The 26492-nt window shown below is 45.4% G+C and overlaps 1 protein-coding gene across 1 annotated transcript in view; it reads left to right on the plus strand.

Annotated features, from left to right (window-relative positions):
* Positions 1-26492, plus strand: part of GRIK3 (glutamate ionotropic receptor kainate type subunit 3) — a 982272-nt gene that overhangs the window by 477318 nt on the left and 478462 nt on the right. Inside the window, exon 5 of the mRNA XM_063954369.1 lies at positions 11732-11785. Coding sequence (XP_063810439.1) covers positions 11732-11785 — 54 coding nt within the window. The remainder of the gene's footprint in view (positions 1-11731; positions 11786-26492) is intronic.

The following is a 26492-nucleotide window of genomic DNA, read 5'->3' on the forward strand; positions in this document are numbered from 1 at the left end:
TGACAGAATATGCCGGCTTACTGGTTTAATCATTGTCAATGGACCACTGAAACCATTAAAGTCTTTGGGCCAGATGCATCATCGCCTGTAAAGTGATAAAATGAAGAGTAAAAAAGTACAAGCCAATCAGCTCCTAACTGCCATTTTTCAAACTCAGCCTGTGACATGGTAGTTAGGAGCTGATTGGCTGGTAATTTTTCACTCTCCATTTTATCACTTTCCAAGCGATGATGCATCTAGCCCTTTGTCACACCTATACATACGTAAAATGCATAAAATCTCATAAAATGTCCATTAAACCATTCATTCCATTGCATTCTAAAATTCTACAGCACTGTTTAAAATTTTATAATGTGACACATTGAACACATTAAAATGGCATTTAAAATGCTTACAAAAAACATGTCTAAAGCGCACATTAGTTTTAATTTGTGTCATTTAAAAATGCACAGATGTGAACTGTAAAGGAAATTCTACTTGTAGTCATTACCCTATATTCAGCAATAAAAATAAGAGGCTTTCATATAGTTACTCTAGGGGGGTTATTCCGAGTTGATCGTAGCTGTGCGATCATGTTTCCAGACATGCGGGGGATGCCCAGCACAGGGCTAGTCTGCCCCGCATGTCTTTCCGCCCCCCCCCCTGCACAAGTACAAAAGCATCGCACAGCGTTGTTCCTGGTCGCAGCGGCTGCGTGTGACGTCACGCAGCCACTGTGGCCTGCCCCTGCACGGTTCGGCCACGCCTGCATTGGCCGGACCGTGCCCCCAAAATGGCAGCCAGACGCTGCCGTGCCGCCCCCTTCTGCCCAGCGATCACCTCTGCCTGTCAATCAGGCAGAGGCAATCTCTAGGGAACGATGGCCTTCAGTCGTCTGGCATGCGCCGGCGCATTGCGGCGCCGGAGCATACGCAGTTCTGACTCGATCCCTGTGCTGCGAACAACTGCAGCGAAAGTGTCAGAATGACACTCAAAATCTTTTAAAAATAAAAAATAATTACAAGTGCATTTCTTTTACTAAAATGTCTGATGATAGTTAATCTAGAAAGAAACTAGAGATGAGAGGGTTCGGTTCCTCGGAATCCGAACCCGCCCGAACTTCAGGTTTTTTTACACGGGTCCGAGCGACTCGGATCTTCCCGCCTTGCTCGGTTAACCCGAGCGCGCCCGAACGTCATCATCCCGCTGTCGGATTCTCGCGAGGCTCGGATTCTATCGCGAGACTCGGATTCTATATAAGGAGCCGCGCGTCGCCGCCATTTTCACACGTGCATTGAGATTGATAGGGAGAGGACGTGGCTGGCGTCCTCTCCGTTTAGAGTGACTAGAGTACTAGAGAGAGACACAAATTTTGGGGAGCATATAGGAGGAGTACTACTTGCTGCTGATAGTGTGACCAGTGACCAGTGCCACCAGTTTAATTAATCCGTTCTCTGCCTCGAAAAAAAACGATACACAGTGTGACACAGTCACACATACCATATCTGTGCTCAGCCCAGTGTGCTGCATCATATACTGTATATCATTATCTGACTGCTGAGTGCTCACTGCTCACACAGCTTAATTGTGGGGGGAGACTGGGGAGCAGTTATAGCAGGAGTACATTTAAGTACAGTGCACACTTTTGCTGCCAGAGTGCCACTGCCAGTGTGACTGACCAGTGACCACTGACCACCAGTATTGTGATTGTCTGCTGACCACCAGTATATTGTGATTGTCTGCCTGAAAAAGTTAAACACTCGTCGTGTGGTGTTTTTATAAACGCATTCTGCAGACAGTGTCCAGCAGGTCCGTCATTACATAATATATACCTGTCCGGCTGCAGTACTAGTGTGATATATATATATATATATTTTAATTTTATCTCATTATCATCCAGTCTATATTAGCAGCAGACACAGTACGGTAGTCCACGGCTGTAGCTACCTCTGTGTCGGCAGTCGCTCGTCCATCCATAATTGTATACCACCTACCCGTGTTTTTTTTTTTTTTCTATCTTCTTGATACTAGTAGCTTACTTTAGGAGTCTGCAGTGCTGACAGACAGTGTCCAGCAGGTCCGTCATTACATAATATATACCTGTCTGGCTGCAGTACTAGTGTGATATATATATATATTTTAATTTTATCTCATTATCATCCAGTCTATATTAGCAGCAGACACAGTACGGTAGTCCACGGCTGTAGCTACCTCTGTGTCGGCAGTCGCTCGTCCATCCATAATTGTATACCACCTACCCGTGGTTTTTTTTTTTTTTCTATCTTCTTGATACTAGTAGCTTACTTTAGGAGTCTGCAGTGCTGACAGACAGTGTCCAGCAGGTCCGTCATTACATAATATATACCTGTCCGGCTGCAGTACTAGTGTGATATATATATATATTTTAATTTTATCTCATTATCATCCAGTCTATATTAGCAGCAGACACAGTACGGTAGTCCACGGCTGTAGCTACCTCTGTGTCGGCAGTCGCTCGTCATCCATAAGTATACTAGTATCCATCCATCTCCATTGTTTACCTGAGGTGCCTTTTAGTTGTGCCTATTAAAATATGGAGAACATGAGGATGGAAGCACTCAGCCTCTCGCTAGAAAAATGAAAAGACTCAAGCTGGCAAAAGCACAGCAAAGAACTGTGCGTTCTTCGAAATCCCAAATCCACAAGGAGAGTCCAATTGTGTCGGTTGCGATGCCTGACCTTCCCAACACTGGACGGGAAGAGCATGCGCCTTCCACCATTTGCACGCCCCCTGCAAGTGCTGGAAGGAGCACCCGCAGTCCAGTTCCTGATAGTCAGATTGAAGATGTCAGTGTTGAAGTACACCAGGATGAGGAGGATATGGGTGTTGCTGGCGCTGGGGAGGAAATTGACAAGGAGGATTCTGATGGTGAGGTGGTTTGTTTAAGTCAGGCACCCGGGGAGACACCTGTTGTCCGTGGGAGTAATATGGCCATTGACATGCCTGGTCAAAATACCAAAAAAATCAGCTCTTCGGTGTGGAAGTATTTCAACAGAAATGCGGACAACATTTGTCAAGCCGTGTGTTGCCTTTGTCAAGCTGTAATAAGTAGGGGTAAGGACGTTAACCACCTCGGAACATCCTCCCTTATACGTCACCTGTAGCGCATTCATCATAAGTCAGTGACAAGTTCAAAAACTTTGGGCGACAGCGGAAGCAGTCCACAGACCAGTAAATCCCTTCCTCTTGTAACCAAGCTCACGCAAACCACCCCACCAACTCCCTCAGTGTCAATTTCCTTCTTCCCCAGGAATGCCAATAGTCCTGCAGGCCATGTCACTGGCAATTCTGATGAGTCCTCTCCTGCCTGGGATTCCTCCGATGCATCCTTGCGTGTAACGCCTACTGCTGCTGGCGCTGCTGTTGTTGCTGCTGGGAGTCGATGGTCATCCCAGAGGGGAAGTCGTACTCGTAAGACCACTTTTACTACTTCCACCAAGCAATTGACTGTCCAACAGTCCTTTGCGAGGAAGATGAAATATCACAGCAGTCATCCTGCTGCAAAGCGGATAACTGAGGCCTTGGCATCCTGGGCGGTGAGAAACGTGGTTCCGGTACCCATCATTACTGCAGAGCCAACTAGAGACTTGTTGGAGGTACTGTGTCCCCGGTACCAAATACAATCTAGGTTCCATTTCTCTAGGCAGGCGATACCGAAAATGTACACAGACCTCAGAAAAAGACTCACCAGTGTCCTAAAAAATGCAGTTGTACCCAATGTCCACTTAACCACGGACATGTGGACAAGTGGAGCAGGGCAGGCTCAGGACTATATGACTGTGACAGCCCACTGGGTAGATGTATGGACTCCCGCCGCAAGAACAGCAGCGGCGGCACCAGTAGCAGCATCTCGCAAACGCCAACTCTTTCCTAGGCAGGCTACGCTTTGTATCACCGCTTTCCAGAATACGCACACAGCTAAAAACCTCTTACGGCAACTGAGGAAGATCATCGCAGAATGGCTTACCCCAATTGGACTCTCCTGTGGATTTGTGGCATCGGACAACGCCACCAATATTGTGTGTGCATTAAATCTGGGCAAATTCCAGCACGTCCCATGTTTTGCACATACCTTGAATTTGGTGGTGCAGAATTATTTAAAAAACGAGAGGGGCGTGCAAGAGATGCTGTCGGTGGCCAGAAGAATTGCGGGACACTTTCGGCGTACAGGCACCACGTACAGAAGACTGGAGCACCACCAAAAACGCCTGAACCTGCCCTGCCATCATCTGAAGCAAGAAGTGGTAACGAGGTGGAATTCAACCCTCTATATGCTTCAGAGGTTGGAGGAGCAGCAAAAGGCCATTCAAGCCTATACAACTGAGCACGATATAGGAGGTGGAATGCACCTGTCTCAAGCGCAGTGGAGAATGATTTCAACGTTGTGCAAGGTTCTGCAACCTTTTGAACTTGCCACACGTGAAGTCAGTTCAGACACTACCAGCCTGAGTCAGGTCATTCCCCTCATCAGGCTTTTGCAGAAGAAGCTGGAGACATTGAAGGAGGAGCTAACACAGAGCGATTCCGCTAGGCATGTGGGACTTGTGGATGGAGCCCTTAATTCGCTTAACAAGGATTCACGGGTGGTCAATCTGTTGAAATCAGAGCACTACATTATGGCCACCGTGCTCCATCCTAGATTTAAAACCTACCTTGGATCTCTCTTTCCGGCAGACACAAGTCTGCTGGGGTTCAAAGAACTGCTGGTGACAAAATTGTCAAGTCAAGCGGAACGCGACCTGTCAACATCTCCTCCTTCACATTCTCCCGCAACTGGGGGTGCGAGGAAAAGGCTCAGAATTCCGAGCCCACCCGCTGGCGGGGATGCAGGGCAGTCTGGAGCGACTGCTGATGCTGACATCTGGTCCGGACTGAAGGACCAGACAACGATTACGGACATGTCGTCTACTGTCACTGCATATGATTCTCTCCCCATTGAAAGAATGGTGGAGGATTATATGAGTGACCGCATCCAAGTAGGCACGTCAGACAGTCCGTACTTATACTGGCAGGAAAAAGAGGCAATTTGGAGGGCCTTGCACAAACTGGCTTTATTCTACCTAAGTTGCCCTCCCACAAGTGTGTACTCCGAAAGAGTGTTCAGTGCCGCCGCTCACCTTGTCAGCAATCGGCGTACGAGGTTACATCCAGAAAATGTGGAGAAGATGATGTTCATTAAAATGAATTATAATAAATTCCTCCGTGGAGACATTGACCAGCAGCAATTGCCTCCACAAAGTACACAGGGAGCTGAGATGGTGGATTCCAGTGGGGACAAATTGATAATCTGTGAGGAGGGGGATGTACACGGTGATATATCGGAGGATGATGATGAGGTGGACATCTTGCCTCTGTAGAGCCAGTTTGTGCAAGGAGAGATTAATTGCTTTTTTTTTGGTGGGGGTCCAAACCAACCCGTCATTTCAGTCACAGTCGTGTGGCAGACCCTGTCACTGAAATGATGGGTTGGTTAAAGTGTGCATGTCCTGTTTATACAACATAAGGGTGGGTGGGAGGGCCCAAGGACAATTCCATCTTGCACCTCTTTCTTCTTTAATTTTTCTTTGCGTCATGTGCTGTTTTGGGGAGTATTTTTTTGAAGGGCCATCCTGCGTGACACTGAAGTGCCACTCCGAGATGGGCCAGGTGTTTGTGTCGGCCACTAGGGTCGCTTACCTTACTCACACAGCTACCTCATTGCGCCTCTTTTTTTCTTTGCGTCATGTGCTGTTTGGGGAGTGTTTTTTTGAAGGGCCATCCTGCTTGACACTGCAGTGCCACTCCTAGATGGGCCAGGTGTTTGTGTCGGCCACTAGGGTCGCTTACCTTACTCACACAGCTACCTCATTGCGCCTCTTTTTTTCTTTGCGTCATGTGCTGTTTGGGGAGTGTTTTTTGGAAGGGCCATCCTGCGTGACACTGCAGTGCCACTCCTAGATGGGCCAGGTGTTTGTGTCGGCCACTAGGGTCGCTTAGCTTACTCACACAGCTACCTCATTGCGCCTCTTTTTTTCTTTGCGTCATGTGCTGTTTGGGGAGTGTTTTTTGGTAGGGCCATCCTGCGTGACACTGCAGTGACACTCCTAGATGGGCCAGGTGTTTGTGTCGGCCACTAGGGTCGCTTATCTTACTCACACAGCTACCTCATTGCGCCTCTTTTTTTCTTTGCGTCATGTGCTGATTGGGGAGTGTTTTTTGGAAGGGCCATCCTGCGTGACACTGCAGTGCCACTCCTAGATGGGCCAGGTGTTTGTGTCGGCCACTAGGGTCGCTTAGCTTACTCACACAGCTACCTCATTGCGCCTCTTTTTTTCTTTGCGTCATGTGCTGTTTGGGGAGTGTTTTTTGGAAGGGCCATCCTGCGTGACACTGCAGTGCCACTCCTAGATGGGCCAGGTGTTTGTGTCGGCCACTAGGGTCGCTTATCTTACTCACACAGCTACCTCATTGCGCCTCTTTTTTTCTTTGCGTCATGTGCTGTTTGGGGAGTGTTTTTTGGAAGGGCCATCCTGCGTGACACTGCAGTGCCACTCCTAGATGGGCCAGGTGTTTGTGTCGGCCACTAGGGTCGCTTAGCTTACTCACACAGCTACCTCATTGCGCCTCTTTTTTTCTTTGCGTCATGTGCTGTTTGGGGAGTGTTTTTTGGAAGGGCCATCCTGCGTGACACTGCAGTGCCACTCCTAGATGGGCCAGGTGTTTGTGTCGGCCACTAGGGTCGCTTAGCTTACTCACACAGCTACCTCATTGCTCCTCTTTTTTTCTTTGCGTCATGTGCTGTTTGGGGAGTGTTTTTTGGAAGGGCCATCCTGCGTGACACTGCAGTGCCAATCCTACCTGGGCCAGGTGTTTGTGTCGGCCACTAGGGTCGCTTAGCTTACTCACACAGCTACCTCATTGCGCCTCTTTTTTTCTTTGCGCCATGTGCTGTTTGGGGAGTGTTTTTTGGAAGGGCCATCCTGCGTGACACTGCAGTGCCACTCCTAGATGGGCCAGGTGTTTGTGTCGGCCACTAGGGTCGCTTAGCTTACTCACACAGCTACCTCATTGCGCCTCTTTTTTTCTTTGCGTCATGTGCTGTTTGGGGAGTGTTTTTTTTGGAAGGGCCATCCTGCGTGACACTGCAGTGCCACTCCTAGATGGGCCAGGTGTTTGTGTCGGCCACTAGGGTCGCTTATCTTACTCACACAGCTACCTTATTGCGCCTCTTTTTTTCTTTGCGTCATGTGCTGTTTGGGGAGTGTTTTTTGGAAGGGCCATCCTGCGTGACACTGCAGTGCCACTCCTACCTGGGCCAGGTGTTTGTGTCGGCCACTAGGGTCGCTTAGCTTACTCACACAGCTACCTCATTGCGCCTCTTTTTTTCTTTGCGTCATGTGCTGTTTGGGGAGTGTTTTTTGGAAGGGCCATCCTGCGTGACACTGCAGTGCCACTCCTAGATGGGCCAGGTGTTTGTGTCGGCCACTAGGGTCGCTTAGCTTACTCACACAGCTACCTCATTGCGCCTCTTTTTTTCTTTGCGTCATGTGCTGTTTGGGGAGTGTTTTTTGGTAGGGCCATCCTGCGTGACACTGCAGTGACACTCCTAGATGGGCCAGGTGTTTGTGTCGGCCACTAGGGTCGCTTATCTTACTCACACAGCTACCTCATTGCGCCTCTTTTTTTCTTTGCGTCATGTGCTGATTGGGGAGTGTTTTTTGGAAGGGCCATCCTGCGTGACACTGCAGTGCCACTCCTAGATGGGCCAGGTGTTTGTGTCGGCCACTAGGGTCGCTTAGCTTACTCACACAGCTACCTCATTGCGCCTCTTTTTTTCTTTGCGTCATGTGCTGTTTGGGGAGTGTTTTTTGGAAGGGCCATCCTGCGTGACACTGCAGTGCCACTCCTAGATGGGCCAGGTGTTTGTGTCGGCCACTAGGGTCGCTTATCTTACTCACACAGCTACCTCATTGCGCCTCTTTTTTTCTTTGCGTCATGTGCTGTTTGGGGAGTGTTTTTTGGAAGGGCCATCCTGCGTGACACTGCAGTGCCACTCCTAGATGGGCCAGGTGTTTGTGTCGGCCACTAGGGTCGCTTAGCTTACTCACACAGCTACCTCATTGCGCCTCTTTTTTTCTTTGCGTCATGTGCTGTTTGGGGAGTGTTTTTTGGAAGGGCCATCCTGCGTGACACTGCAGTGCCACTCCTAGATGGGCCAGGTGTTTGTGTCGGCCACTAGGGTCGCTTAGCTTACTCACACAGCTACCTCATTGCGCCTCTTTTTTTCTTTGCGTCATGTGCTGTTTGGGGAGTGTTTTTTGGAAGGGCCATCCTGCGTGACACTGCAGTGCCACTCCTACCTGGGCCAGGTGTTTGTGTCGGCCACTAGGGTCGCTTAGCTTACTCACACAGCTACCTCATTGCGCCTCTTTTTTTCTTTGCGTCATGTGCTGTTTGGGGAGTGTTTTTTGGAAGGGCCATCCTGCGTGACACTGCAGTGCCACTCCTAGATGGGCCAGGTGTTTGTGTCGGCCACTAGGGTCGCTTAGCTTACTCACACAGCTACCTCATTGCGCCTCTTTTTTTCTTTGCGTCATGTGCTGTTTGGGGAGTGTTTTTTTTGGAAGGGCCATCCTGCGTGACACTGCAGTGCCACTCCTAGATGGGCCAGGTGTTTGTGTCGGCCACTAGGGTCGCTTAGCTTAGTCATCCAGCGACCTCGGTGCAAATTTTAGGACTAAAAATAATATTGTGAGGTGTGAGGTGTTCAGAATAGACTGAAAATGAGTGGAAATTATGGTTTTTGAGGTTAATAATACTTTGGGATCAAAATGACCCCCAAATTCTATGATTTAAGCTGTTTTTTAGTGTTTTTTGAAAAAAACACCCGAATCCAAAACACACCCGAATCCGACAAAAAAAATTCGGTGAGGTTTTGCCAAAACGCGGTCGAACCCAAAACACGGCCGCGGAACCGAACCCAAAACCAAAACACAAAACCCGAAAAATTTCAAGTGCACATCTCTCAAAGAAACCTCTTTGTCTTCCTGATGTTCTTATACGTTCAAAGGTATTGGTATTTCAGTCTGCTTGCACGGGTCTATTCACCCACATGTCCTTTCCCAACTTGCTCCCAATACATGTTATTAGACAAAGATAGAAAGAATTGTAGCGTAAAACTTTTTTAATGGGTAAAATCATCTCAAAAGCATGTGCAGAATGCAGGGCTGTATTAAGGACCTCATGGGCCTGGGGTGAAAATGTTCAAGTGCCCATTATGAGAAGTGGAGGAGGTGAGGCCAATGTCATGTAGGCATGTAGATCCCATACTCTATAAGCACCAATGACTCCCTAAATATATGAAAGTACAAAAAATGCATAATTTTGTGTGGAAAATAGAAATGCACTTTTAATGCTCAAGATTTAGTCATTATCATGCTGTAATGAAGATGGTCCTATTTTTATGTGGAGACATGGAGCTGTAGCTCCATCCACTCCATTGTTAATCTGGCCCTGGCAGAATGGACTCCTACCAATTTGTTGTGAGACAAAAGCCTCAATAACAGCAGTGGTTATAGATGTTACAAGTTACAACCAGGGTACACCAACCAGCTGGAATCTCAGCCTTTCCTCACGTTATATCAGTAAAGTATGTTATAGCTGCTCCTACACCAATATGTTTCGACCATTACATGGTCTTTTTCAAGGTAAGGAAGAGGTGCATAGGTTCTGGTATTTAAACCGGCTTTGACCAATCAAATCCTTTATAACATAATTAACTTAAAAATATGTGTATTAAACATGTTGTCAACAAACTGATAAAAGATAGTAGGCTAGATGCATCATCGCTGGGAAAGTGATAAAATGGAGAGTGAAAATGTACCAGCCAATCAGCTCCTAACTGCCATGTCACAGGCTGTGTTTATCACTTTCCAAACGATGATGCATCTAGCCCAGTATATTAAATAACTTCTAGCTTTATAGACCATATAACAGTAGCTATGATTGAAAAGAAAATATAAAAACACGAGTGCCTGATGACATCATCAGCCTCGTTTCCCTCATCAATGGATGGCCCTGAGACCTGTCAATTAGGGCCATCCATGAATGAAGGAAGGCGGAGCCGATGATGTCATCGGGCACTTGTGTTTTATATTTTCATATTTCATATTTATATTATTTATAATCAGTTTAGTATGTAAATGTTTGATGTTCACAGTTGATTATTTGCTACTGTGCATGCACCAAAAAAGTGCATTCATTACCCTGAGTGCAGGCACAAAGGTTCTGTTGCGTACAGCTCACATGGGGTCAGAAATGTATCTGCAAAGTAATGGGCGTTCCTGGGCTTGACTGGGAGGTGGCCTGAATGGAAAAAAGTCTGATTTTGGGGCTTGTTATAGGAGTGTCGCGGGTATGTCATTGAAATCTGCTCTGTTCTCAGAGGCATAGCACTTCCACAGAGGCCATGTTCAGATGGAGAAACTGCACCTGTCTAGAGCAGGGATGTGCATTGAGCTAAATGACTCAGGAGGCACTGGCTAGCACCAGAGCCAGATTCACACGCAATATATTAGCCAAAGCATACACCTGGGCATTATACACAGGTACAGCAGTATAAACTCCTGGAGTTTTGATCACAGATGTGCAGAAAGCTAGGCATTACCTGCCACAGACTTCACATTCCAGTGTTTTGACTATAAAAATGAAAAGAATAATACAAAGAAGATATTTCAAACAAATTCTTTGTATTTTTCATATACTTTATACAGTCAAAACTCTGGCACAAACGTTAGTATGACAGAAAAGGCTCTTCCTCACCCCACTGCATGTCACTGGTCTGGAGCTACCGGCGGTGTTACAGTGTGTGAATGCTTGCACATTCAGGCACACACTAGTACACAAGTACAAGGCTGAAACTAGCATTATCATATTATCACACCTGTAACTCTGGAAACAGGCCCTACGTGTTTTTAATGGAAAATAGCATCAAAGTAGCAGAAATAACTTTGGAAAAAAATTTCTGGTGTTAATATGTACCCACGTACATATCATGAGGGAGCCATTTTGTAGTTTAAACTAACATATTCATTGCTAGAAAATAGTGCACTTAGCCCTAGTGATGAGAAGATTCTAGTGAATGCTAAGATGTATTCTAGTGGATGTGGATCCAGTCCATAAAATTGCTGCCCTCTCTGTGTTTAAGTGATGGTTTTATTCAAAGCACTATGAATTGTGTTCCTTCTTATAATCTAGTAGCATTGGTTATATTATTCCACTTACATATTGTTCACAGTGTGTGTATTTTAACAGAACAAGGCCTTATACAGATTCAGCCATGCTCATCGTGGCTACATCTGCGCTAAACAGGCACTCTCCGTGCGGCTAGGTGAGCCTCGCCTAGCCGTGCTGAGCTGCGACAATTGCCACTGCAATTCATGTGAATGAGACACATGCACATCTAAGATACGCGCCATCACCCCGAAACGTGCACGCGGTCCCGATCATGGCAAGATATAACCACGATGAGAGTGGCTACATCTGTATGGTAAATACCAAAATGACCTGACATCATTATGTTTACCTATGTACAGCTACGTAGTGAATACAGCTAAATATTCTATTATAATAGTTTTAACCATTAATGCATTAGAACAACATATACTGTATAGTGGATTATTATTTCCTCAAGCTTGTATTATATTAATGTATGTTTTCTTTTATATTGTGCAGGCCATGGCAATGGGCATGATGACAGAATACTATCACTACATCTTTACGACACTGGTAAGGATCCCAACTGTTATTTTATCTCTTCGCTACTGTTTGTAAAACATCTTAATGATGAAAATTTAACTTGGCACCAGGTCTATATCATAGAATATTTGTGTATCTGTATGTGATTTCCTCCTATATTTCTTAAATATATAGCTTAAAAACAATACAGACGAAGTGCAATCTGGAGACGTTTAATTAGTTGTAAGAATGTTTTTTATTATTATTATTATTATTATTATTATTATTCAGAGTATTGAGTGTTTGATAAATGCAAATAATGATTTATGACTGTGGGGGAGATGTATTATAGCGCACATATTGCTCCGCTGTTACGCTTCCTGCTTTGCCTCTTTACCGAGGTGAAGCAGGAAGTTACACCGACGAGATGTATGAACATCTCATTTGCCGAAGTGGGGGAGTAAAAACTCCCCCTTCTGGTGATACCCTCCTGAGCGCACATCGCATCAGGCTACAAGTAAAACCCCACAAAATGGCCCTCATTCAGATGTTGGTGGAGTAGCTATTGCTGCTGCTTCCTTGGAAGCAGCAGTGATAGCTCTCTATGGTAATGCCGTAGGAGGCATCTATTACAAGTAGATGCCTCCAGCTGCAGTAGTGATCCGATCTGAATCCTATCACTGGATGGCTTGCGGCACCCATGGGGTAAAGCAAGCCGCCTATCACATAGCCTTGTAAGAGGTCAGAAATCTCCATCCAATGTCTGAGATTCTGGCCTCTTCCCTCCTCCTAAACACAAAGTGACACGCCTCCTTTTTTACAAACGGAGGCCTTTGCCACCCCTTCAAATCATCATATGGCATCAGACTGTTAATCGCTGGGTCCTGTGCATGCGCAAAGTACTGAATATCGGTACTTTGCGGCATGGGGCGCAGCACCGACCACATCTGAATGAGGGCCAATATGCATTCTCAATCCTTTGGATCTCATCACGTTTTCTTGATCTTGTTTTTTCACATGAGTCATACCGAAGTGAATTCCCATCTGGTTAGATCCTGCCAACGAAAGATGCAAAACTTTGCCAGCGAGACAATAATCCAACGACATTCTGTGAAAATGGATGTGTTGCACAAAACTAGGCACATGGTTTCACAACAGCAAATTGCACTATTGCCCTGTGCTTAACAGCTTAGTAAATGATCCATAGTGGGTTTTTTCACTATACATTTATAGTGAAAGAAACATGTAGGAAAATCCACTGCACACTAGCACTCTGATATTTATTTTTATGAAGTTAAGTTCTTAAGAGGAAAAAAAAAATCACAAGGTTTTTTTAAACTCAGCAGCCAACAAATTCATGTTGATTATTATCTATTCCAGTAAGCTAGAGGAAAACCTTCTATTAATTATGGCTTATGCATTTAATGTGTAGGTATGCCCAGAGGTGGAAAAGGAAGGGATTTGTAATAAATGAGTAGATAACAAATCTCTATTAACGCCACTAGTGAGCAGTGACAGATATATTGCAGGGGTGATGTTATAATGCAGAGTTCCTTCAGGCTGTGTTCTTAGCTTGTTCTCTGTGTGCCTAGGATTCAGTAGTACGAGGCCCTGGGGATCCTAATGAATTGGCCTATTACGTTATACTGAAAGCATCTAAATGCTCCTGAGTCATAGCTCAATCCATCGTATTAACATTTGGCTCTATAAAATGCAAGTTTTTGCCAAAAGCTAAGGTTGAATACAATGCTCTACATTAGGCACTTACAAAAGGGACTCAATAAATGGCATCAAAATCCAAATAGCAGAAAACATGATTTTAACAAAGACAGTAATTATTAAGCACTAAGCAGCCAATAAATTAAGTTCTCCTCAGTTAAAACAATCAGTATTAATGTGGCATGTCCAGAGGTGGATTAAGGCATTGGGGGTCCCTTGGTACTTAAGACAGGAGGGTCCTGTGATCTAACATTAAAATATATATACTGTATATATAATGCACAATGTATCATTTGAACCAGGAGTATTGAGTAGCTTGGACAAATTAGCTATTTCATATACTGTATGATGCCTTGTGATTAAAGAAGCATTGAAAAGTCTCCTGCGTGCCGCCTGTTTTCCTCTATATAATATATATATATATATATATATATATATATAAACAGAACCCAGAGCCTAAGTTTAAATTTAATGCATAACTTTTAATGCTAAATAAAAAAAAAAAAAGATCCTGACTTACGGACAGGAGTAAGACCCTGGGTAAATTTACTAAGGGGGTGATTCTGAGTTGATCGCAGCTTCAAGTTTGTTAGCAATTGGGCAAAACCAAGTGCACTGCAGGGGAGGCAGATATAACATGTGCAGAGAGAGATAGATTTGGGTGGGGTGTGTTCAATCTGCAATCTAAATTGTAGTGTAAAAATAAAGCAGCCAGTATTTACCCTGCATAGAAACAAAATAACCCACCCAAATCTAACTCTCTCTGCACGTTATATCTGCCTCCCCTGCAGTGCACATGGTTTTACCCAACTGCTAAAAAATTTCCTGCTGCGAGCAACTTGGAATTACCCCCTTAGATGGGAGTACTATTTCAGATGGGATGTTGCCCATAGCAACCAATCAGATCCTACTTCTCATTTATCTAGCACCTTCTAGAAGATAATACCTGGTATCTGATTGGTTGCTATGGGCAACATCCCATCTGAACTAGAACTCCCATCTTAGTAAATTTACCCCCCTGAATGTTCCTCTGGCTCTCCACCCAGCCACACACACAGGCAGGGAAAGTTCTTCTTCTTTCCTGCAGCCTGCATGCTCAGCCAGTCACTGAGCCACAGGCTGCAGCGCAACATACTATTGGGCAGCTGAGCCGTCGCTCAGCAAGCAGCCCAGGAAGCTCTGCAGTGCCGGAGACTGTGTGAGCAGCGGCTGGGCTGTCAGTAGGTAGCGCAGTGCTGTGTATCGGTCAGCTTACAGATCCAATCTGTGGCAGGGGGCCCTTTCAGACAGAAGGGCCGAGGGTTCTTACCCCCGGAGGGCCCCCCCCCCCTTCCTTAATCCGGCTCTGGGCACGTCACAATTCATATGTTGTCAAGTACTTTGTGAGCACTTTGCCACAGTGGTTAGCATTGCTGACTCACATTAGGCCATGTGCTTGACTGTGACCAGTGTACTATTTGTGTGGAGTTTGCATGTTGACACTGTTTGCTGGGGTATCCTTTGCATGCTCCTGTTTCCTTCCACACTCTAAAGATATATTTGTAGGTTAATTGGCATCTAATGAAATAACTCTTATGTGTGTTCATGTGGTAGAGAATATAGGTTGTAATCTCCACTGGGTCACTGAATAATTCTCGAAAGCACAGTGTATTGTAATAATAATAATAATAATAATAATAATACATTTATTTATATAGCACTCTTTCTCCAACAGGACTTTATTATTATTACTTTCATTATCGTCTATAAATTTATATGGTGCCACATTGTTATCCTTAGCTTCATACACAAAGTAGAACATGCTTTAAGATTACATACAGTACTACAAGGTAGACAGTTTAGGCAGTTATATGTAGGTTAAACAAACTAACATACCATGTATACTGTATATACAGTAATTAATAATTAAACATCACAACTGAAGAGAAAGAGTGAGAGGTGAGTAGAGCAATGGGGTTCAAATGCTGAAGAGTTGCAAAGAGGTTAACAGGGCTTTTGTGAAAAGGTGAGTTATAAAAGCATGTTTAAAGGATGGGGGGCTAAGCAGTATTCTAATTAAGCATGAAAGGGCATTACAGAGGATGGGAGTAGTGTGGAAGAAACCCTGAAAGGTGAAGGGAAGAAGGGATCAGGGTGGAGTAGAGGAGATGGTATTTGGAAGAGCAGAATGGGTTGTAGGGGATGTGTGTGAAGATGAATTTGGAGATGTAGAGGAGATGGAGATGTGGGAACTTTTTTAGGTGAGTGAGAGTAGTTTGAATTGACTCTGTATAGGATAGAGAGCCAGAGGACAGAATAAAGCCCCCCACACACCAGAAAGACCATTGTGCCCACAATATAGCTATATCGGACCAATTTATCGATAGTGAAAATAGTTTGCATTTCACTAACAATGCTGATTGATGTGCGGTCCCACGGATCGTATGCTGGATCCTCTAATTTTATGTGCTGCACATAAGATCAGGCGATCTGGGAAGCGGTGATTCACAGTTTGTACGATAGAGATCGTTAGGTACTTTTCCCGACCTAACGATCTATCATACTCCTGGAGCTGCCTGGGAGCTGCCTGGAGAGCTGCGAGGAAAATCATAAGGATGCTGGTCGTCCTAATGTATGGCCACCATAAGAGTGGGTACACACTTTGCCGATATTGGCACGATTTGTCATTTCCAGTGGATTTGGAACAACATATTGTGCATATCAGGCAGTCTGTCTGCCCAATTACACATTCATGTGGGTCACATGCAATATGTTCTTGTTGGCCGTGCTACACAACCAATCCAAAAATATCGTATGCAACCCAGTGCAGTTTAATTAAGGACAGAACGAGGGATCATTCAGTCGTTCATTAACTCATTATGGTGTTTATCTCCAATATGATATGTCAGTCTGTTAACCAACATATCGGCTGGGGTACACAGTGTTATGATGTGTACCTGGTTTAACACAGGTGGCACGCTGAGGTGGAGCATTGATTGAGGTAAATGAGGAAGGCAGCATACAGTACATAAGTATGGATTGAAGAGGGAGAAGGTGAGAGTGGGGAAGACCAAGAAGCGGTAGATTAAAGTAATCATGGCTGGAGATGTTAAGAATGTGGTTGATAGTTTTATTGCCTTCCAAGGAAAGTAAAAGCCTGATGGAAGCAGCAGGATAGGGAAAGTGACTGAAAGTTGGTTGAGAATAAGAGGACGGAGTCAAAGATGATATTCAGGTAATGTTGAGTGTCATCAGCATACAGTACAGGTGGTACAGGGAGTCAAAATAGGTAATGAGCACTCTGAGGGAGGAGGTATAGAAGGAGAAGACAAGGGGATAAAGGTTAGATACTTAGGGAACAACAATAGGAAGGTGATGGAATGGAAGGTGGCAGAAGCTGTAGAGACACAGGAGTAAAAGGAAAAATGAATAAGGGAGGTGAATAATGAGAGTTGAGTGCATGAAAGCCATAGTGGCATGAGGATTTGCAGTAGCCTTGGGTGGTCAAAAGTGATGAAAGCAGTGACCTTGATAAGGTCAGTTTCAATTGAGTGTAAAGGACAGAAATGGGGTCAAGCAATGAATGTGAACGATAATGTGGTGGTGGAAGGGGAGTAAGATATAACCATGGTGAAGTGGGGGGGTAATTTGAGATTATTAACTAATGTGAATTATGTTTCCCATCGCGACTGATGGTTGCAATGTTAATCTGATGCAGAACATGGTCCTCATTGCTGTGACGGGGAGTTTTGTTTATCCTCAGATGCCTCCTGCAGCGTTAGAATATTTTCTTATCACTGCTACATCCAAAGATGCAGCATTGAAAAGAATAGTCTCCATCTCTGAATCAGGCACACAAGCCAGAGTTGTGGTGTATTTACATGCAACAATATTTGCCCAATCTACGGATACTGTGAAACATTTCCTTTGCTGCAGCACCTGCAACAAACCATCATACACTTCAGTGTGTACCATTAGAGAAAAATCTGTACTGTGTGAGCCAGTTATTCTGTATGTGGCACTTTGTGTAGGATTAGTGCCTGTGGGAATAATTGTACCTGGGTATTCCTGCATTTGTATCTCATAGTCATACACATTGGTTTCACAGGATATATAAATAATATATCGTCTCCGTGATAGCAGGATTTACTTTGATAATATCTACTGCGGTGCCTATCTATTCTGAACACATACATGTGATGACTACTGTATATGTACTGTACCTGAAATTAACAAATGTTTCACTGTGTTAAGAACCTGTTCTATTTCGCCATATACTTTAATATGTTTTTAATACATAGTATCAGCCATTTTGTCCACGGCTATGATCAAATATACATATATATATATATATATATATATATATATATATAGATACAAATTTTGTTATTTCTTTTTTTTGTTCCTGGGGATACGATTAAATGTTGCATAATAGATTATCTTCATGTAATCTACTATACCATAAATCCACCCCTACAATACAGTTTTCTCCTTTTTTGTTTTTTTGCAACCTTTTGTGAATATTGAGCCTGATTCGGAGGAGAACGCAGTTAAGAAAAGGGATGTTAGGACAATAGGTAAACTGCACATGTGCAGTCCAGAAGAAATCCTTACTGCGTGCGCAGGAAAAAGACGGCAATGTTGTACGTATTTGTGTACAATAATGCTATTACGTGAGACGGCTCCTGTAATCCATGGGTGGGTCAGGGTGGAGACTGGAAGTGGGAGGAAAAAGAAGAGATGTCATAGGCATGTTTCAGCTTGGGGCTTTGATCTCATTCACAGCACTGCAGCCACAGTAGCCAGAACTTTAAAAAAGTTACAAGGCAGACTCTGCGCCAGGGGATCCAGTCTGTAGGTTGACAGTAACTAGGTCGACCACTATTGGTCAACAGTAACTAGGTCAACAGGGTCTCTAGGTCGACATCTTCTAGGTCGACTGGTCAAAAGGTCGACATGCTTTTTTCACAATTTTTTCCTTTTTTTGACCTTTTTCATACTTAACGATCCACGCGGACTACAATTGGGAATAGTAACCTGGCCTTTCATGTGAGGGGACACAGTGCACTAATTGGGGTTCCTGGTCACTGTACAGAGAAAACAACACAAAAAAACCCTCATGTCGACCTAGAGACCCTGTTGACCTATTTACTGTCGACCAATAGTGTTTGACCTAGTACTGTCGACCTTGCATACCACACTCCTGTGCCAGGCAGTGGCAACTTCAGGTGTCGATATTGTGACCAATGGTGCATTGATGGTGGAGAAAGTCGGGAGTAAATACAACCATACATGATCTGCATGCTCCTCTGAATCAGGCCTATTGTTATATTTCACACTTCGGGCCTAATTCAGACCTGATCGGTGCTATGCAATTTCGCACAGCAGCCGAACAGGTATGAACTGCGCATGCGCCGGCGCACGGCAGACAGGCAACGGCTGTCATAGCCCAGAGAGGGCCACTGCCTGATGGACAGGAAGAGGCTGTAGCTGGGCGGGACGGCGGCGTTAAGCCGCTGTATAGGGCGCGTGGTCCGGCCAACGCAGGTGTGGCCGGAACGTGCCAGGGGCGGGCCATGGTGGCTGCGTGGCATCATACGCAGCCGCTGTGACCTGGGCAGCGACGAGTAGCTCCCGGCCAGCACTCAGGAGCTGCGTTGGCCGGGAGCTACTCCTGAAGTACAAAAGCATCGCCGCTGTGCAATGCTTTTGTACTTCTGCGACAGGACTGGGGCTGACATGCGGGGTGGGCTTGCCCTGTGCTGGGACGTCCCCCCACATGTCAGCATGCCTGATCATAGCTACGATCAACTCTGAATTACCCCCTTAATAAGTACCACAAACACTAAATTATCATAAATGTTTCTACAGTTGATCCTTGTATTCTCCTACTTTGCATGCTATTACAGTAGAATATCTCACTTTTTTCTTGTCTGATAGCACCACTCACACCTGCAGGTGCCCGCCACTAGATAACAGCACCTGTAGAAGATACTGTATGTCAGCATCTGAGGCTCCCTGTTGGGAGATCTGTGACCTGAGGTTGTTGATAGAAGGTTCTAGCCCAGAACTTATCCAACCATGGCTAAATCACTCACAGTCAACCATAATTCACATCTGTGCGAATGAGTCACTGCAATTATCCAGTGAGGGCAAGCTGCAGTAGAGGGAAGAGTGCCATGACCGTGGTCAGGGTCTACCCAAACATTGACACAGCCAGGGACATGGCTGAGGCCAGGGACAGGGAGAAGGACACTAATAACAAATTATTTTTCGATCCCTCTTTAGAGGAAGTTTTGCAATTCCTACTCTTACCAACAAGACTTTCCCAGCTTATTTAGCAGCAGCAGCAGCACCACGGCAATGATTACTTTTCATCTTCTGCGCGTTATCATTGGAGTCATCTTCTCAGGGTGTGAGCCATCATGATGTTCCACTTTTACCTTTCATTGTCACTAGCATTAACAGCAGGGTGGCCAGTGGGGGAAAGGGGAGACAGCGGAAATGGATGTGGCTCCGCTGCTCGTATTTCCATCACTATTCTCAACCTGCAGTTGATCGGAATGGATGGTCAAGAGCAGCAGCGAGTCTGGGCTCAGGAAGGCAGTGGTTGTGCCTCCCCCAGAGCATCCTGGACAACAGCATTGGCTGCACTGCCCTCAGGGCCAGTGCAAGGTCTCTATGCACTCTAGGCAAAGTATTATCCTAGCGCTCCCTAACCTACAACCACCCCCCCCCCCACACACACACACACAAACACACCTACCTACCAAGGGGAGATGCAGGTGGTCACTAGGTGGGCTGGGGTGAATTGCATCTTATACTGTACATATACAGAGAAAAGGGACAGCACTCAAGGACTTTTACAGTGATAAAGTGTATTGTGAACAAATCACATTTTGTGACTTTGTTTACACTATACTGTACTTTTATAAATACACTGTATAATACTGTATATGGGGTCTGGTGGGGATATTCAATTGCGGTTGGGTACAGGATGCCGCCGGACAGAATCCCGCCAGCTGAATCCCAACCACCATAATACCGACAGCTGCATCCGACCACCATAATACCAAAATTATTAATGAAATTAATTAACCCTTACCCTAACCCTCCCCAGCTTACTAACATTCAGGATGCCAGCTGTCGGGATTTCAGCATCGGCATTTTGACAGGTGCCGGGTTGCTAAATACATCCTTTTTATTGTATGGGTGTGTATATAATTATATATATATATATATATATATATATATATATGGTATGAATGGCTTGTTCTGATGAGGAGCAATGCACTGCTCACATAAAACAAACACAGGCGGCACTCCACGGTCTTCAAAAACTGGTGATGTTTATAAGTGAAGAAACAGCATGAGCGTCCAACGTTTCAACACCGCGCAGGGTGTTTTTATCAAGGACACATGGTGAAGCAAACTTATACCTTATCACCAGTTTTTGAAGACCGTGGAGTGCCGCCTGTGTTTGTTTTATGTGAGCAGTGCATTGCTCCTCATCAGAACAAGCCATTCATACCTTATATGCACTTAAGGAGGGCACCCTGGCTATACTTATTTCATACGAGTGCCAACTACACTACACGGATATAGATTTTATATATATATATATATATATATATATATATATATATATATATACATACTAGAGATGAGCGCCGGAAATTTTTCGGGTTTTGTGTTTTGGTTTTGGGTTCGGTTCCGCGGCCGTGTTTTGGGTTCGACCGCGTTTTGGCAAAACCTCACCGAATTTTTTTTGTCGGATTCGGGTGTGTTTTGGATTCGGGTGTTTTTTTCCAAAAAACCTAAAAAACAGCTTAAATCATAGAATTTGGCGGTCATTTTGATCCCAAAGTATTATTAACCTCAAAAACCATAATTTCCACTCATTTTCAGTCTATTCTGAATACCTCACACCTCACAATATTATTTTTAGTCCTAAAATTTGCACCGAGGTCGCTGTGTGAGTAAGATAAGCGACCCTAGTGGCCGACACAAACACCGGGCCCATCTAGGAGTGGCACTGCAGTGTCACGCAGGATGTCCCTTCCAAAAAACCCTCCCCAAACAGCACATGACGCAAAGAAAAAAAGAGGCGCAATGAGGTAGCTGTGTGAGTAAGATAAGCGACCCTAGTGGCCGACACAAACACCGGGCCCATCTAGGAGTGGCACTGCAGTGTCACGCAGGATGTCCCTTCCAAAAAACCCTCCCCAAACAGCACATGACGCAAAGAAAAAGAAAAGAAAAAAGAGGTGCAAGATGGAATTGTCCTTGGGCCCTCCCACCCACCCTTATGTTGTATAAACAGGACATGCACACTTTAACCAACCCATCATTTCAGTGACAGGGTCTGCCACACGACTGTGACTGATATGACGGGTTGGTTTGGACCCCCACCAAAAAAGAAGCAATTAATCTCTCCTTGCACAAACTGGCTCTACAGAGGCAAGATGTCCACCTCATCATCATCCTCCGATATATCACCGTGTACATCCCCCTCCTCACAGATTATCAATTCGTCCCCACTGGAATCCACCATCTCAGCTCCCTGTGTACTTTGTGGAGGCAATTGCTGCTGGTCAATGTCTCCACGGAGGAATTGATTATAATTCATTTTAATGAACATCATCTTCTCCACATTTTCTGGATGTAACCTCGTACGCCGATTGCTGACAAGGTGAGCGGCGGCACTAAACACTCTTTCGGAGTACACACTTGTGGGAGGGCAACTTAGGTAGAATAAAGCCAGTTTGTGCAAGGGCCTCCAAATTGCCTCTTTTTCCTGCCAGTATAAGTACGGACTGTGTGACGTGCCTACTTGGATGCGGTCACTCATATAATCCTCCACCATTCTTTCAATGGGGAGAGAATCATATGCAGTGACAGTAGACGACATGTCCGTAATCGTTGTCAGGTCCTTCAGTCCGGACCAGATGTCAGCATCAGCAGTCGCTCCAGACTGCCCTGCATCACCGCCAGCGGGTGGGCTCGGAATTCTGAGCCTTTTCCTCGCACCCCCAGTTGCGGGAGAATGTGAAGGAGGAGATGTTGTTGACAGGTCGCGTTCCGCTTGACTTGACAATTTACTCACCAGCAGGTGTTTGAACCCCAGCAGACTTGTGTCTGCCGGAAAGAGAGATCCAAGGTAGGCTTTAAATCTAGGATCGAGCACGGTGGCCAAAATGTAGTGCTCTGATTTCAACAGATTGACCACCCGTGAATCCTTGCTAAGCGAATTAAGGGCTCCATCCACAAGTCCCACATGCCTAGCGGAATCGCTCCGTGTTAGCTCCTCCTTCAATGTCTCCAGCTTCTTCTGCAAAAGCCTGATGAGGGGAATGACCTGACTCAGGCTGGCAGTGTCTGAACTGACTTCACGTGTGGCAAGTTCAAAGGGCATCAGAACCTTGCACAACGTTGAAATCATTCTCCACTGCGCTTGAGACAGGTGCATCCCACCTCCTATATCGTGCTCAATTGTATAGGCTTGAATGGCCTTTTGCTGCTCCTCCAACCTCTGAAGCATATACAGGGTTGAATTCCACCTCGTTACCACTTCTTGCTTCAGATGATGGCAGGGCAGGTTCAGTAGTTTTTGGTGGTGCTCCAGTTTTCTGTACGTGGTGCCTGTACGCCGAAAGTGTCCCGCAATTCTTCTGGCCACCGACAGCATCTCTTGCACGCCCCTGTCGTTTTTTAAAAAATTCTGCACCACCAAATTCAAGGTATGTGCAAAACATGGGACGTGCTGGAATTGGCCCAGATTTAATGCACACACAATATTGCTAGCGTTGTCCGATGCCACAAATCCACAGGAGAGTCCAATTGGGGTAAGCCATTCCGCGATGATCTTCCTCAGTTGCCGTAAGAGGTTTTCAGCTGTGTGCGTATTCTGGAAACCGGTGATACAAAGCGTAGCCTGCCTAGGAAAGAGTTGGCGTTTGTGAGATGCTGCTACTGGTGCCGCCGCTGCTGTTCTTGCGGCGGGAGTCCATACATCTACCCAGTGGGCTGTCACAGTCATATAGTCCTGACCCTGCCCTGCTCCACTTGTCCACATGTCCGTGGTTAAGTGGACATTGGGTACAGCTGCATTTTTTAGGACACTGGTGACTCTTTTTCTGAGGTCTGTGTACATTTTCGGTATCGCCTGCCTAGAGAAATGGAACCTAGATGGTATTTGGTACCGGGGACACAGTACCTCCAACAAGTCTCTAGTTGGCTCTGCAGTAATGATGGATACCGGAACCACGTTTCTCACCACCCAGGATGTCAAGGCCTCAGTTATCCGCTTTGCAGTAGGATGACTGCTGTGATATTTCATCTTCCTCGCAAAGGACTGTTGGACAGTCAATTGCTTGGTGGAAGTAGTAAAAGTGGTCTTACGACTTCCCCTCTGGGATGACCATCGACTCCCAGCAGCAACAACAGCAGCGCCAGCAGCAGTAGGCGTTACACGCAAGGATGCATCGGAGGAATCCCAGGCAGGAGAGGAATCGTCAGAATTGCCAGTGACATGGCCTGCAGGACTATTGGCATTCCTGGGGAAGGAGGAAATTGACACTGAGGGAGTTGGTGGGGTGGTTTGCGTGAGCTTGGTTACAAGAGGAAGGGATTTACAGGTCAGTGGACTGCTTCCGCTGTCGGCCCAAGTTTTTGAACTTGTCACTGACTTATTATGAATGCGCTGCAGGTGACGTATAAGGGAGGATGTTCCGAGGTGGTTAACGTCCTTACCCCTACTTATTACAGCTTGACAAAGGGAACACACGGCTTGACACCTGTTGTCCGCATTTCTGGTGAAATACTTCCACACCGAAGAGCTGATTTTTTTGGTATTTTCACCAGGCATGTCAACGGCCATATTCCTACCACGGACAACAGGTGTCTCCCCGGGTGCCTGACTTAAACAAACCACCTCACCATCAGAATCCTCCTGGTCAATTTCCTCCCCAGCGCCAGCAACACCCATATCCTCCTCATCCTGGTGTACTTCAACACTGACATCTTCAATCTGACTATCAGGAACTGGACTGCGGGTGCTCCTTCCATCACTTGCAGGGGGCGTGCAAATGGTGGAAGGCGCATGCTCTTCACGTCCAGTGTTGGGAAGGTCAGGCATCGCAACCGACACAATTGGAGTCGGACTCTCCTTGTGGATTTGGGATTTCGAAGAACGCACAGTTCTTTGCGGTGCTACTGCTTTTGCCAGCTTTAGTCTTTTCATTTTTCTAGCGAGAGGCTGAGTGCTTCCATCCTCATGTGAAGCTGAACCACTAGCCATGAACATAGGCCAGGGCCTCAGCCGTTCCTTGCCACTCCGTGTGGTAAATGGCATATTGGCAAGTTTACGCTTCTCCTCCGACAATTTTATTTTAGGTTTTGGAGTCCTTTTTTTACTGATATTTGGTGTTTTGGATTTGACATGCTCTGTACTATGACATTGGGCATCGGCCTTGGCAGACGACGTTGCTGGCATTTCATCGTCTCGGCCATGACTAGTGGCAGCAGCTTCAGCACGAGGTGGAAGTGGATCTTGATCTTTCCCTAATTTTGGAACCTCAACATTTTTGTTCTCCATATTTTAATAGGCACAACTAAAAGGCACCTCAGGTAAACAATGGAGATGGATGGATTGGATACTAGTATACAATTATGGACGGGCTGCCGAGTGCCGACACAGAGGTAGCCACAGCCGTGAACTACCGCACTGTACTGTGTCTGCTGCTAATATATAGACTGGTTGATAAAGAGATAGTATACTCGTAACTAGTATGTATAAAGAAAGAAAAAAAAACCACGGTTAGGTGGTATATACAATTATGGACGGGCTGCCGAGTGCCGACACAGAGGTAGCTACAGCCGTGAACTACCGCACTGTACTGTGTCTGCTGCTAATATAGACTGGTTGATAAAGAGATAGTATACTCGTAACTAGTATGTATGTATAAAGAAAGAAAAAAAAACCACGGTTAGGTGGTATATACAATTATGGACGGGCTGCCGAGTGCCGACACAGAGGTAGCCACAGCCGTGAACTACCGCACTGTACTGTGTCTGCTGCTAATATATAGACTGGTTGATAAAGAGATAGTATACTCGTAACTAGTATGTATGTATAAAGAAAGAAAAAAAAACCACGGTTAGGTGGTATATACAATTATGGACGGGCTGCCGAGTGCCGACACAGAGGTAGCCACAGCCGTGAACTACCGCTAATATAGACTGGTTGATAAAGAGATAGTATACTCGTAACTAGTATGTATGTATAAAGAAAGAAAAAAAAACCACGGTTAGGTGGTATATACAATTATGGACGGGCTGCCGAGTGCCGACACAGAGGTAGCCACAGCCGTGAACTACCGCACTGTACTGTGTCTGCTGCTAATATAGACTGGTTGATAAAGAGATAGTATACTCGTAACTAGTATGACTATAAAGAAAGAAAAAAAAACCACGGTTAGGTGGTATATACAATTATGGACGGCTGCCGAGTGCCGACACAGAGGTAGCCACAGCCGTGAACTACCGCACTGTACTGTGTCTGCTGCTAATATATAGACTGGTTGATAAAGAGATAGTATACTCGTAACTAGTATGTATGTATAAAGAAAGAAAAAAAAAACACGGTTAGGTGGTATATACAATTATGGACGGGCTGCCGAGTGCCGACACAGAGGTAGCCACAGCCGTGAACTACCGCACTGTACTGTGTCTGCTGCTAATATAGACTGGTTGATAAAGAGATAGTATACTCGTAACTAGTATGACTATAAAGAAAGAAAAAAAAACCACGGTTAGGTGGTATATACAATTATGGATGGGCTGCCGAGTGCCGACACAGAGGTAGCCACAGCCGTGAACTACCGCACTGTACTGTGTCTGCTGCTAATATATAGACTGGTTGATAAAGAGATAGTATACTCGTAACTAGTATGACTATAAAGAAAGAAAAAAAAACCACGGTTAGGTGGTATATACAATTATGGACGGCTGCCGAGTGCCGACACAGAGGTAGCCACAGCCGTGAACTACCGCACTGTAC

Source organism: Pseudophryne corroboree, chromosome 2, assembly GCF_028390025.1.
Source record: "Pseudophryne corroboree isolate aPseCor3 chromosome 2, aPseCor3.hap2, whole genome shotgun sequence".
Classification (NCBI taxonomy): Eukaryota; Metazoa; Chordata; class Amphibia; order Anura; family Myobatrachidae; genus Pseudophryne; species Pseudophryne corroboree.